The 13071-nt window shown below is 55.5% G+C and overlaps 2 protein-coding genes across 7 annotated transcripts in view; one reads left to right on the top strand and one right to left on the bottom strand.

The window, feature by feature from the left end:
- Positions 1-7678, top strand: part of TMPRSS2 (transmembrane serine protease 2) — a 54905-nt gene extending 47227 nt beyond the window's left edge. For all 6 annotated transcript variants that reach the window (XM_037144605.2, XM_037144606.2, XM_037144607.2 and 3 more), the window contains 7 exons: positions 609-652; positions 1469-1640; positions 2679-2854; positions 3242-3337; positions 3751-3893; positions 4381-4533; positions 6051-7678. In XM_037144605.2, the coding sequence (XP_037000500.2) occupies positions 609-652; positions 1469-1640; positions 2679-2854; positions 3242-3337; positions 3751-3893; positions 4381-4533; positions 6051-6062 (796 nt within the window). In that variant the 3' untranslated portion in view covers positions 6063-7678. The remainder of the gene's footprint in view (positions 1-608; positions 653-1468; positions 1641-2678; positions 2855-3241; positions 3338-3750; positions 3894-4380; positions 4534-6050) is intronic.
- Positions 7679-10494: 2816 nt separating this feature from the next.
- Positions 10495-13071, bottom strand: part of MX1 (MX dynamin like GTPase 1) — a 32641-nt gene continuing 30064 nt past the window's right edge. Inside the window, exon 15 of the mRNA XM_053657741.1 lies at positions 10495-11075. Within this exon, the coding sequence (XP_053513716.1) occupies positions 10845-11075 (231 nt within the window). The 3' untranslated portion in view covers positions 10495-10844. The remainder of the gene's footprint in view (positions 11076-13071) is intronic.

A 13071-nucleotide genomic window follows, 5' to 3' on the forward strand; every position in this document is an offset into this window, starting at 1 on the left:
CATCAGCGCATTAGGAGGAAACTCGCTCTGCGACTGGATGCCACTTCTTTCTCATCTGTCCCCTCTCATGTTTACCTCCCGAACTGGGACCTTTCTTTTCCTCTGCTCCCGGGCAAGTAATTGATAGTATTGTTTTCTGTGCAATAGACATAAAGCAGTCATAAAAAATTAAAGTTTACCAATGGTTCCCTTAAAAAATTAGAGCTTGATTTTAAATTCCAGATTAAAAATAACATCTTCTCTCTCTCCCCTTCCTCTCTCTCTAAAAAGGCAATAAAAATGTCCTTGGGGGAGGGTCAAATAATTAATAATAATAATAATAATAATAGCTTACGTTGCGTGCTTATCCTCAAAACCACCCTATGAGTTGGTGCTGCAATTGGCCCATTCTGTGTATGGGAAACTGAGGCACGAGGTTAAGTAACTTGCCCACGGACGCACGAACCCATGCTCCGTGTCTGCCCTTCACCCCTCCCCACTGTGTGGATTCGCTCTCCCGATCCAGCCCTCAATCACGGCTCCGTCTGGGGAGGCGGGAGCTGGGGGTGTTGGAAGAAAATGTCCATTCCTGCGCGTTTGTGACCAGCATTCTCTTTCTTCTTTTGCAGTGATGTCTGTTCTTCGAAAACCGTGGTTTCTTTACGCTGTATAGGTAAGGGAGTCCTGTTTTTCCTTTTTGTGTTTCAAGGAGGGACACGTTCTGTACCTTCAGACACGTACCTCCGTGTCTTTGGGGAGAGAAGGGGCCACGCTCCTGCATCACCCCAAGGTGGGGCCAGAGACCTGTGGGTGCCCCCACACTGGGTCTGGGTTACACAGGGTTTCTGAACCCACAGGCAGCAGGGAAGGCTCCGCCCCTGTGCGCCCTCTCCGGGACGACCTTGTCCCGGTCTTTTAGGGGCTCTTGGTCCTGAAGCTCAGCTTTTCTGATCAGAGGGGTGAGACTAGCAGATGCTCCCAGTGATCCTGGCAGGGGCTTCCCAGCCGGGATGGACCCAAGGTCCTTTAGGTTCCAAGAGAGCAGGTGCCCATCCCACCCACTATGGGGCCTCACTGGCCACGTGCTGGGGAATGTGACCAGCACACAGGAGGAAATGCCTCCTTCGCTTTGTTCAGGGATCTTGAGCATTCATTCATTCCCAATGATCCCAGGGCCTGGGTCATCCAGGAGCCCCCAGCTGGGCGTCTGGAACCTCAGTGGCAGCGGAAGTGGTACTTCCTGGGGTGGGGGTTGGGGTCCCAAGGGGCTGGCGGAGTGTCTCGTCATCCCTCTAACGAGAAAGAAACCAGGACATGTTCGCTGCAAGTCAGTCCCCAAACCAGCTGAATGAGAGGGGGTGGCAGCTGTCCACCAGCCTAGGGGGACCTCTGGGACGGGAGCCATCGGGGCACACCCTGCAAGGGTCGGGGCGGGGCAGGGGGCCCGGTTCTGCCCCCTGGCCAGCTGCGTTGTGCTTGTCGCCCTCAGAGTGTGGGGTCAACAGGAAGATGGGCCGGCAGAGTCGGATCGTGGGCGGGACGAGCGCCGCCCCCGGAGACTGGCCCTGGCAGGTCAGCCTGCACGTGCAGAACGTCCACGTCTGCGGAGGCTCCATCATCACCCCCGAGTGGGTCGTGACGGCCGCCCACTGCGTGGAAGAGTACGTTCGCGGCCGGAGGAGGGCTCCTGGGTCTGGAGGTGACGCTGTGGCCATGTGACCCTGCGAGAAATCTTTTGACCCTTGAAGCTCCAGCTTCCTGTGTATAACTGGGGGTCCTAATGGTGCCCCCTTTGTGGCATCGCTGGGAGGGTCAGATGGGCCGCTGCGTGTGACACGTGTGGCCCAGCCCAGTCCCCAGCCAGCAGGCAGGTGGCGCCCACGGCATGCAAGGGTCTGGGGACGGGGGAGTAGGGTGTGGCTGGGAGCTCGCTGTCCTTTCCTGCCATCTCGGGAGTTCTGGATGACCCACCTCCGGGAGAGCCGCTCAGACACGCTCAGAATTTGGGGGTCACGTGGAGTTTTGAGGAAACCTCACTCACCAGAGCTGTTTTCCTGGTTCAGACCGTGGCTGGGCCAGCTTGGCTATGTGGCCCCAGGCAGTTCACTCAAGGTGTCTGAGCTCAGTGTCCACACCCATGAGGCAGGTGCGCCTGCTCCCCCGACCCCCGAGGGCGTGGGGAGGGCTGAAGGAAGCAGTGCTCACTCCCCAAGCTTGCCCGCTCCATCCCTTCCCCGGACTAGGATCGCTCGCTAGGCTTTGGGGTGCTCTTAACGGGGAACACCCACACGGAGGTAATGCCTGAGTGGCTGTAGACCTAGAGTGTGTCCGTCACCACACATTTATCACGCACCTATTGTGTGTCAGGAAATGCCCTAGCATGTATAGGTAGGGAAGACCCAGTCCTGCCAGAAATGAGGTTTAAACCTCTGAGAGGCATTCAGGTCCAAGCAAAAATGTTCTTGGAACTGCTGCTGCTGAATTTCAGAAGAGGATCCGCCCGGGAGGGAAGGTGCGTGGGGGCGGCCGTGCTGAGGTGGGGGTGAGAGGAGCCCGAGGCCCCTCGCCTGTCCCTCTGGCTCGGACGGGTCGTGTCGGTCCTGGGACCCGTGGCTCCAGTGGATGACTTTTGATCACCGAGTGAGAGCGTCACTTGTGTGGCCCCGAGGCGCTGAGTGGCATTCGTGCCTGTCCCCCAGGCCGCTGAACAACCCACGGTACTGGACGGCCTTTGCAGGGATTCTGAGACAGTCCTTTATGTTCTACGGCGATGGCTACCGCGTGGAAAAAGTGATTTCCCATCCGAACTATGATTCCAAGACCAAGAACAACGATGTCGCTCTTATGAAGCTGCAGACGCCTCTGCCTTTTAACGGTGTGTCCCTTTGTTCCTGGGGCTCGGGGTGTGTGGACAGTTTTGACCAAATCCGAAGGAGAGGCTGATTGGAAAGAAACGTGTGCTGTGATAAGCAGAAGGGAGGAATCCCTGTCGAGTTGGGGGCGGGGAATGTGCGGGAGGGCTGGCCAACGGAAGTGCGCTCCCCGGAAGCCAGATCACCCGAAAACGGGGCCCCTGTGTGTAGGGGAAGCAGCAGCCGGCACACTTTCCTCCACGGTGGGCGGTGGTTCAATGGATGCAGGAGCCGCAGAGAAGAGTCCCACTCACCGCCGTCCGGGGGCTGGCCAGTGCTCCGTGGGGGGCGGTCAGCAGGGTCCCTGGCCCCTGCCCACTGGCTCACGGTGTGTTTTCTCCTCGAAACAGACAGAGTGAAGCCCGTGTGCCTGCCCAACCCAGGCATGATGCTGGAGCCCAAGCAGCACTGCTGGATTTCCGGGTGGGGGGCCACGTACGAGAAAGGTGAGGCTCCGGCGCGTGAGTCTGCAGGTCCGTGGCGCGCAGCGCTGGGTGTGGAGGTGGGAGGCCCGGGTTTCCATCCCGGTGCTGCTCCTGAGTGACCGGATGACTTGGGCAGGTTCTCAGTCCTTGTGCCTCAGTCTCCCCATCTGCTGCCTGGGATGCATCCTACTCGCCCTGCTTAACACACCAGGTTTTTGGTCAGGTCACACAAAACTGTGTGGGGGATTAGCTTTCACGGGATAAAGGCTTTGTGAGTGTGAGAAGTGTAAAAATCTGCCTGTGGTCGTGTTTTGTGGCTGCTGACAGGCCACCCTGGAAGTCAGCTGCCCCCCGGAGGGGGTCCACTCCTCCTGTGAGGGCTGCTGGCTGCAGCGACTCTGACACAGCACGGTCTGTCTGTCTGTCTGTCTCAGGGAAAACGTCGGACTTGCTGAATGCCGTGATGGTGCCCCTCATCGAGCCCGTGGTGTGTAACAGCAGATACGTCTACAACAACCTCATCACACCAAGCATGGTCTGCGCCGGGTACCTGCAGGGCAGCGTCGATTCCTGCCAGGTGACTGCGGCTTTCTGCTCCGCCTTTTGGGCTCCACCCACCCCACTGAGCCCATGAGAGAGAGGGCTCCTTGTCGGGGGGACAGGGAGTCACCTTGGGGGCAGCTGGGGGACATCATGGCGGCTGACAGTCACGGTGTGAAAGGTTTTGCACTGTCAACCACACCCACACACCCCTGCTTCCTCCAGGAGGGCTTTTTACTGTCTAAGTGTCAGTGGAAGAGATGGAAGTTTTTGACTGTTTTTAAAATACAGACACCGCCTGATTTAGTGACTCTCAGCTGACATAGAACGAAGTTCACCGAGGGTACAGTCTCTTTGGGGTTATATTACATACTGTTGCCTGTGGGAGGAGATATGAAACCCACACACCCACCCAGACATCCTGCTGAGAACCCCACCTGAACCCCCCACCCCTGTTCCAGGTCAGTGGTGCGTGCGTGGTCGTGCATCTGAACTCCTGTTCCATTCCTTGCTCTTTCCCCCAGGGTGACAGCGGTGGTCCTCTGGTCACTCTGAAGAACAGCATCTGGTGGCTGGTTGGGGAAACGAGCTGGGGATCCGGCTGTGCCAAGGCAAACAGACCAGGAGTGTATGGGAACATGACCGTGTTCACAGACTGGATTCATCAACAGATGAGGGTAATTGTCCCGTCCTGGCAGGGACGTGGCATCAAAGCCCGGGTGTCCACGAGCTGTGGCCCCACTGCGGGGGGCTGACTGCTAGCCACCCATCGGCATGAGGCAAACAGCGCCTCTCTTGACGACGATTTGCATTTAGCGTCGCCTGCCCCTCACCTGTCCCTGCCAGTGCCCCCTGTCACTACTGGCTGGCCTCGCTCATGTGCTGCCCAGTGGTGCTTGGACGAAAAAAATCGGGCTCAGCTTGGCAGGGAGAACGTGACACATGGGCTTGCGCTCTGCTCCGCGTGCCCCGCTGACCTGCACCGTGCTGGCTCGGCGGGCTCCCCCCACCGCCTCACATGCAAAAGCACAGGGGCGCAAATCAGCCCTTTGAGTTGTGGCTTTGCCTTGTCCTTTTCTGGACTGTTGAGTGCGCCCTGGGCAGGTCCCCTAGTTTGGGGGTGGGGAGCAGTGGGGGTTCCCCTGTGTAAACAGAGACGGTGAAGATGGGAGGTCCCAGGTGCTGCCTGAGACCCCGCCTTCTGGGACTCCTGGCCGGACCATGGTGCTTAGCAGAGGCCTCTTCCTGGGTCCCGCCCACATCCTGGGCGAGAGCCAGGTGCCGTCCACCCCAGGGGCCCCACGGACGGCGGTCTCCACCGGTTTCTGCCCCTGCCAGGGACAGGCTGCGGATGAAAGGAAAAGTTCTGTTTTGTATTCTCCAAAGTCTCCAGTCTGGGGAGGGAAGGGCAGGCCCTGATCTGGCGCTCACATAAAACCATGGGACCTACTACCTTCTAGTGACCTCAGTGGCTGGCCTGTCCGCCCCTGGCAAAGGGCCGAGTGCTGGAAATAGACAACCCAGCTGTCCTGTTGGGGGCTGCGCGGTGGAGCGAGGCGGGTGGGGCTGGGTGGGGCTGGGTGGTGAGCCAGGCCAAGGGGTGGACTGCTGTCCAGTATGTGAGACAGCAAACCGTGTGGTGTGTCCAGTGCACGGCCGATGGCTGGGCACGGCCGGAGCACCCAGTGGAGGCTGGACGGCAGGAGAGACTGCGGGCCGAGGGCCGGCGTGTCAAACACCTGATGTCTCTCAGTGGCTGAGTCAGGCTTGGTTTTCCCAGTGGAGGCCACGCCCCAGCTGTGCTGAGTGGTGGGCTTCCCCCCACACCCTGCGCCCTCCTCCCTCCCCTGTCAGCCCAGCTGCTTAACCTTCATGCCGTAGGGCAGGGGCGTCAAACTCATTTTCACCGGGGGCTGAGTCAGCCTCGCGGTGGCCTTCAAAGGGCCGAAATAATTTTAGGACTGTGTACACGTAACTGCTCCTTAACTGTTAAGGAGTTCAGATTACATTTGGCCCTTTGAAGGCCCCCCGTGAAAATGAGTTTGATGCCCCTGCTGTAGGGAAATCATTTCCTTTTGTCCTATTAAGCATGCTCATTTGGTGTATGTCAGTACCTTGTCAGTCTAGGGGGAAAGTAGTTCTCTACTTTTGTTTATCTTAAAAAATAACATCATTCCTTCTTCCTTTTGAACAGGCAAACAGCTAACGTGTCTGGCCCCCTCCTCAACACCGTTCCCCGAGACAAGGAAGGGGCTGCTGTTTAACTCCCTGCGCACAATCATGTATTTTTAGAAGTGATTCAGAGGTCCTTTCATTTTGATTAAATAGTGAGCTTGTCTGTCTCTGGCGGTCTTCACAGTGCTGTGCAGGCCACGGTGGCTGCTCCCCGACCTCTAGTCCAAAAGGGGTGACGGCCGGGCTGCGTGTGGGTGCCCAGGGCCACGCAGGGCGGAGGACGGAGTTTGCCATGGGCATCTTTCTCCCCAGCCCACCCAGGGATGCCCGTGGGCTGGGGACCCTCAGTCTCTGTGGCACCGCGTGAGACAAAGCCAGGTGGGACAGCCGCCCTCTGAGCCCCAGGGCCTGTCCCCACCCTGCAAACGTTTTTCCTGATTAACTTTTAAGTGCCTTCTTAGCAGCCCAGGATGGTGGCTGGAAATAAAGGGACCATCACCCTTCATGGGTGATGACTTGATTGTCACTTGAAAGGGTGTCAGAAACCTTTTCTTCTTCTTGGGGGTGGTGGTGAGTGTATTGACGGATCCCCTGAAGCAAGGACCACCGTGGCCCACCATCACCACTGAGCGCTGCGGGGTAGGTGGCCACAGCAGGGTGGATGCGCTCCACCAGCCTGACCCCTGCACTCCTCCCTGGCTCGCCTCCCGGCCTCCTGGGAGACGAGCTCGCCCCGAGGTCCCCACAGTGGGGCCGAGCGCACAGCTTGCTGACCCTCTTCTGTCCGCTAGCCACAGGAACTTGCGGTCACCTGGGGAAATCAGGGATGTGTGATTCAAGGTACACTATCTCCACGGCACGTCTCCACACGTTACTACCTCAGTGCGCATGGACTCGGGGCCGTGACGCCTCTGAGTAGTTGCTACATTTGGTTCTTTGAGATTATTGTCCTTGGCAATTCGAGCTGCTTTCCCAAGTGACTGGCTCCCAATTTCATGTCCTGGAAATGAGTTTGCTGAAGAACAGAACCGTGCTTGCGACAAAGAAGACAAAGGTGTATTTTGGACTCCGGGCAGCCCCTCTTGGCCCCGAGGTTCCCCTGGAGGCGGGGTCATGCTTGACTTGCTGGGGGTGGGGTGGGGAGGTCAGCGGTCCCCCTCCGCCCCCGGGACTACTTCCCCCGAGGTTCCGCTTTCGGTCCTGGGCACTGCTTTCCAAGAACGAAATGATTCTCCTGCTAAAGTCAGAATGGAAGGTTTCCCAACCCTGTTCTCAGGACTTGCTCTCTGTTCCTCGGGCCTCAGGGGCAGCGGTGTCCCCAGAGGTCTCCCCGACACGCGGCACCGAGGGGCCTGCCCCCCGCCCAAGCCAGTCATTTAACAAGCCTTGTCACGGTGAGAATGTGTTCCTCCGCTGGTGTGTCTTTTTATTTATGTGACCCCCCCGTTTGTCTTCTGTTTTGTATCTTTTTGTAACTGTAAAATTGAATTGTGAAATGCTGTACAAATAAATTATACTTCTTTTTCCAAATATTTATCAAGTCTTTGAAGCCCCCCGCCTGTGTGGATTTTTGCCACAGTCACAAAAGCATTGCTGTTATTGAATTGCGAGATACAACTGAATTTCAGTGAGGGGGCGGGTTCACAGATAAGAGATGGTGACCGGTGAGGGGATATGTACCTAACACCGTCCAGGTGGGCATTTGACCACCTGTTCCATTGTTCTTCACTTTGGATTTATCTTGTGAATGGTTTTCCCTCAGGATGGGGCTGGCTTCACTTAAAAGATCTAGCCAGAATGCCAAGACTATGGAAATACTGTTATTTTTGTATTTAAAGCTTTATAAAAACAAGGTAATTTGCTTACTATAAAAATGATCCAAAATACTAATAGTAAAGTGCGAACATGAGTATTAATGAAAGTGCGTAATCTGTGCCCATCCTTTTGCAGCTTCTCCCCGCTGGGCCCACAGGAGGTTCCTAACCTAGAAACACGCCCCACCGGGTTCACCTCCTGCTGAGTTCACGGAACCGACCTCTGGCTTTCCACTGGGGCCTGGTCTGTTCGCAGCTTTCTCCCTGTTTTGCGGTCCTGATCCAGCTCTGATTTCAGAGCCTTTTTCCGTTGGGACCAAGGTGTCATCTGGAGCCTGATTTTTGTACAGAACCGCAAATCCCGAGACCACAGCCCTCGGCTGCTTTGGATGTGCAGGGAGGGTGAAATAGTTTCCGGAGCCCACTTCCCCGATGCTCCAGACGTTTTCAGAAAAGGCTGGAGTTTATGCTACTTCTAAAGTAACATTTAAGAAATCCACGAAGGTCCCAGCTGTCTCCTTTAAAAAGAATTAGCTCCGTAAACAGTGGTGCGTGGGTCCTCACTTTGCTTTGCAGGCTGGTCACTCTGAACAGCCCCTGCGCCGCGCAGATCCCATGGAAAGCGAGACGTTCCCCTTGGCTGCTTCTACTGTACCCGGTGGAGGGTTTCACGCTCAGATTGGAGCGCTTTAGGCTTTGCTTTTGCTTGGGAAGGATAGTGTCAAAGGTGGGTAGCATTTTGGAGGACAACCACAAATCCAGAAAGTCATTTGACCAAGGGCCCAGCATCTCCCACACACACCTCCTTCCCTCACAGTGTTTATTAAGCCCCTGCAGCGCGCCAGACCATGTGTTCTGGAAAATCGAGGCTTTTGGTCAGTCCAGTTCTCTCCAGCCCCTCACTGTGCTCTGCTCCAAACTCAGCCCAATCCTGTGGGTCAGCTGAGCCCCAGATGTGCCTGGAAGTTTCCGTCAGTGGGTGTCATTAACATTTGAGTATCTCCTGCCCAGGGTGATGACCTTCCAGCTGGTGGGTGCCACAGGCTGGACAGTAGAATCAGGGGGTGTCCCTCATGGTGTGGGGCAGGGGTGGGGGACATCTGGGGCAGTCCAACCCCTTACCTGAGTCCTGCCGCCTTCTGAAGGAATCACCCAGAGTGGACTCCATGCCTATTTCTTCCTGTGTCCTGAACGCTTGGGAGGAGGGACAGTGAACTTCTCACTCACTGATGGCTGACAGCACAGGCCTGGAGGTCCCTGGACACCTGCTGTTTCTACCCAAAAGGGAAGATTGCGAGCACCTCCTGAGCCCCCTTCAGATTTATCCCCCGCCCCTACCCCTGCCCCACCAGGTAAATTCCTATCTGGAGCACACACTACCATCTTTCTTTCTCCACCCTCTCTGGGACTACCAGGACATTTATAGCAGCAAAGAACCCTTGGCAACACTGCCACTGGTGTCCCTGGTCTCCCAGAATCTCTGCTCAGTGGTGAGGACACCTGGTACTGGGGGAGTTACTCGGGCCAGCCATGAGGGAGCACCAGCGCCCAGGCACCAAGGTGAGGAGCTGGCCTAGTCTAAAGGGACATGGCCAGTACTGGACTGGGGACATGTGCACTGCCTGCTTACCCTTGTCCTTACCAAACCTCTGTGCGTATTGCTATAGGGTTCCTTTTAAATATGAGTCGAGCTGGCTCCTGTGAGCGCTCGATCCGGCATCAACCTGCAGGTGTTTGGCACCTGGGAGAGGCACAGAGGTGCTGCCCCGGGGTGCACTGTTCTCCTGGCACTTCCTCCTGTGAACAAATTCTCATACTGTCCCAAAGCATGGAACAGCATTAGCACAAGTGCTCTGGTTGCAGGGGGCTGATGGGAGGGGACAGTGTAATTAAGCCCACCTCCCTGGCCTCGACAAGTGCTTGCCCAGCTTGGCCAGAAGCCCTTCCTTTCTGGACATCATGGTGGAAAGGGCTCCCTCTGCCCGTGCCGGTGGTGCAGAGTCGGTCTCTCCGGAAAGCCTTCACTCACGGGTCTTCCTCTCTGGCACAGCTGGCACACACCTCCTCTCTCTGCTTCTCCCCTGGCTTTCTCTCCTGAAGGCTTGTGATGCTTCGACTCACTTTAAAGGACATGGTACAGGTCCTTTCAGACACCCCTCACCCCCAGCTATAGCCCCATTGTTCAGGGTCCTCCCCATGAGCCGGCCGTGGCTGGGTATCTGTGAATGTTCCCAGCCCCTAGACCAGGAGTCACGACCACTGAGCTCCTGCAGCATAATCGTGCTGAGTACTCCACTGCCGTTGCTTCCCAGACCACCCCCAGCCAGAGCGTCTGCCTGCTGGGCCACCTCCCCGGACTCGGGCATTTGTCTTTAACTCCAAGGAGGTGTCCAGGGATTTACCAGTGGGACGCTTGGTCAGTGCACACGACAAACCAGCGACGCTGCTTGCTTCACGCTGTTTACCTCCATCCCTCATCTCCCTTCAGACTGTGGTGAATGACCAGATGAATACCGGCGGTGGTGAATACCACCGTCTTTTACTCAGCTCCCTCATCCCACCCACAGGGGGCAGCATCTGCTCCCCGGGGTTCCTACCTGCTGTCATTTTCAGGTCCTTCCCCCCAATAAAAAACGCATCAGAGAAATATCTGTTAGAAGGAGTTTAATACAATTGGAGGAGGTGTAACTCCTACAGCATGTGTATACATGATACTAATGGTCCCAAAACATTGTCTCAGTGAGAGGTTGTGGAACGAAGGCAGGAAATAGCCCTTCTACAGCGCTCACGTGTGTTGGTTTCTGACACAGACATGGAGAGTGCCTGGGAAGACTACAGCATCCACCCAACCTAAACTACATCCTTCGTGAAGGCGGGCCCTTGAGTCTCATGCTAGCCACCAAGTGGCTCATCATAGCTTTCTCCTAGGTTGTGGGTGATTAGCAAAGGTAGCTGTCGGGGAAAGGAGTCACAGAGACGCGGGTGGGATAGAGCTCCACTTAACCGGGGAATTTGGATAACTGGAGCCGAGCCTTTGTCAGCCGTGCAAGCTGCTCCTTCAGGAACTTCCTCTTGTCGCTGGTGTCATTGCGCTCTGTGAGGAGCCAGCCGTACTTCTCCTTGTCCTGCAGCAGCTGCAACATGGCATTGCTCAGCTTCTGGCTGTACGACCGGAGCATGAAGAACTGGATGATCAGCGGGATTTGGCTGGACAGGCGTTTGCTGGCCTCCTGGAAAGAACAGTTCCCAGAGGGGTTGAGGGGACATTGTAGGGGAAAGACTCTCTCTGCCCCTTGTGAGCACCAGGAGGGACCTGGACCTGGTGGGTTTCAATCCCCTGTCTTCAGGGCAGCAGGGAGCCCCCCCCCACCCCAGAAGGCAGAGGGCACGGGCCCGGACTCAAGGGCAAACTAAACGCCCACTGGCTTGGCCTTACGATTAAAGCGTTATTTCTGACGGAAGAGGGTAAAATGTGCTCCAGAAAGGTAAATGGATAGAGTCTGAAAACTACACTTTCAAATTATTTACAACTCTGCCAAAAAGATTTTTTTATCACTTAAAAAAAAATCAACACTGAGATTATTTAGCAGGACAGAGGCTAAGCTGTCAAAAGTCACAGAAAGGAGCCCTGTGAGTTCTGTGCAGGTTGAAAGGTAGTTTCAACCCTTCCTTCTCACCCCCCCCATCCCACTGGTTAGTGAAAACTTTCTCTTTCCCCAAGACAAGTGTTCTTTCTCTCAGAAAGCATATACTCGCACTTAGCAAGCATTGTGACTGCTCTGTGCCTCAGTTCACTTTTCTGTAAAATATTAGCTCCAGGCCTCATGGGATGATTAAAAGAGTTCAATGAGCTGAAAGATAAAAGTTTAGGAAGACACCAGGTATGGAATAAGCACTCGGTGAATTTAACCCAGAGGGTCAGCAAGATAGACAGGGCACATATGCTATGTGTTCTAGAAGGGAAGTAAGCCAGGAGGGTGGCCTGTTCCCAAACTGAAATGGAGGAAAGAAGAGAAGGGATAGGCTGATAGGAGGCATTTAGGAGGAATATTGGGGGCCACAGGCATTGAAGTCTGATGTTGCAGAACAGACACAAGAGAAAAGGGGTGGTTAGCATCTGGATGACAAAGTCAGGCACCTGAAGTATCTTTTGAGACTTCCGATACCAATATGGCTGCCAGAGTCATTTTCTCATTCTCCTGGAGATCGTCCCAAACATCCAAGTTTGGGTGGAAGCAGGAGGTAGGTACCATACAAGCCCTGACCCACATGTAATAAGAACAGTGGCCATCGGGCAGAGCCACCTGGGAGGAGGGGGCAGAGAAAAGGTGGAAAGGGAGGGAGCGTCATGTGTCAGATTCCTGAAGGGGATCTACCTGGTGAGCAAGGCTGGAGGTAGAAGCTCCCCCTGGCTGGCACCATGTTGCTGCCACACAGAGACTGTCATAGTAGGTCCGTGTCTGCACGAAACTCTCTTTGATAGATGGGAAGACATTTTTAAGTGGTGAAAACCAGCTCCTTGGGACCTCTTCCCCATGCCCACAAGGGCACTGTGCACATCGCTGACCCAGGGAAGTCCAAGCCATTTAAGGACGCATGTGCCGGAAGTAATGATGGCACCAAATGTGCCTGCCATGGACTCTGCAAATGCATTGACTCTCACTGCAAAGGGGAGGTGAGGCTGCAGGTGGACAGAAGATTGCTAATCAGCTGACAGCAAGACAGGGAGATGATCCTGGATTATCTGGTGGATCTAGTGCGAAGGAGGGAGGCAGATAGGAGGGTCAGAGGGTCATGTGACTACAGAGCAGGAGAGATGCCTACATTTTGCCTGTGAAGATGGAAGAGGGGCCATGAGCTGAGGAGAAAGGGCACCTCTAGAAGCTGGACCAGGAAAGATACAGCAAGGGCCTCGAGAGGGAACACAGCCCTGCCCACACCTTGATCTGAGCTGGTGAGAATCAAGAGTAATGGGGAAGAGTGGCTAGCATTCCCGTTAAAATTGGAGGCAAGGGACTTCCGCCAAGATGGAGAAGTAGGTAGAGGGTCCACCTCGCCTCTGTGCACAACCAAATCTAAGAACAACTATTTTTAACAGCAGTCACAACCAAGCCACACGGAAAATCGACAATACGGAGTCCAAAGGACAACTAGATACTCGGCTGGACCGGTACGAGGAGCGAGGCCAGAAGCAGAGCAGGTTAGCAAGAAAAAATTCCCGGGGCG

The sequence above is a fragment of the Artibeus jamaicensis genome, unplaced genomic scaffold (assembly GCF_021234435.1).
Source record: "Artibeus jamaicensis isolate MK-2021 breed Jamaican fruit bat unplaced genomic scaffold, CSHL_Jam_final scaffold_474, whole genome shotgun sequence".
NCBI classification, from domain to species: domain Eukaryota; kingdom Metazoa; phylum Chordata; class Mammalia; order Chiroptera; family Phyllostomidae; genus Artibeus; species Artibeus jamaicensis.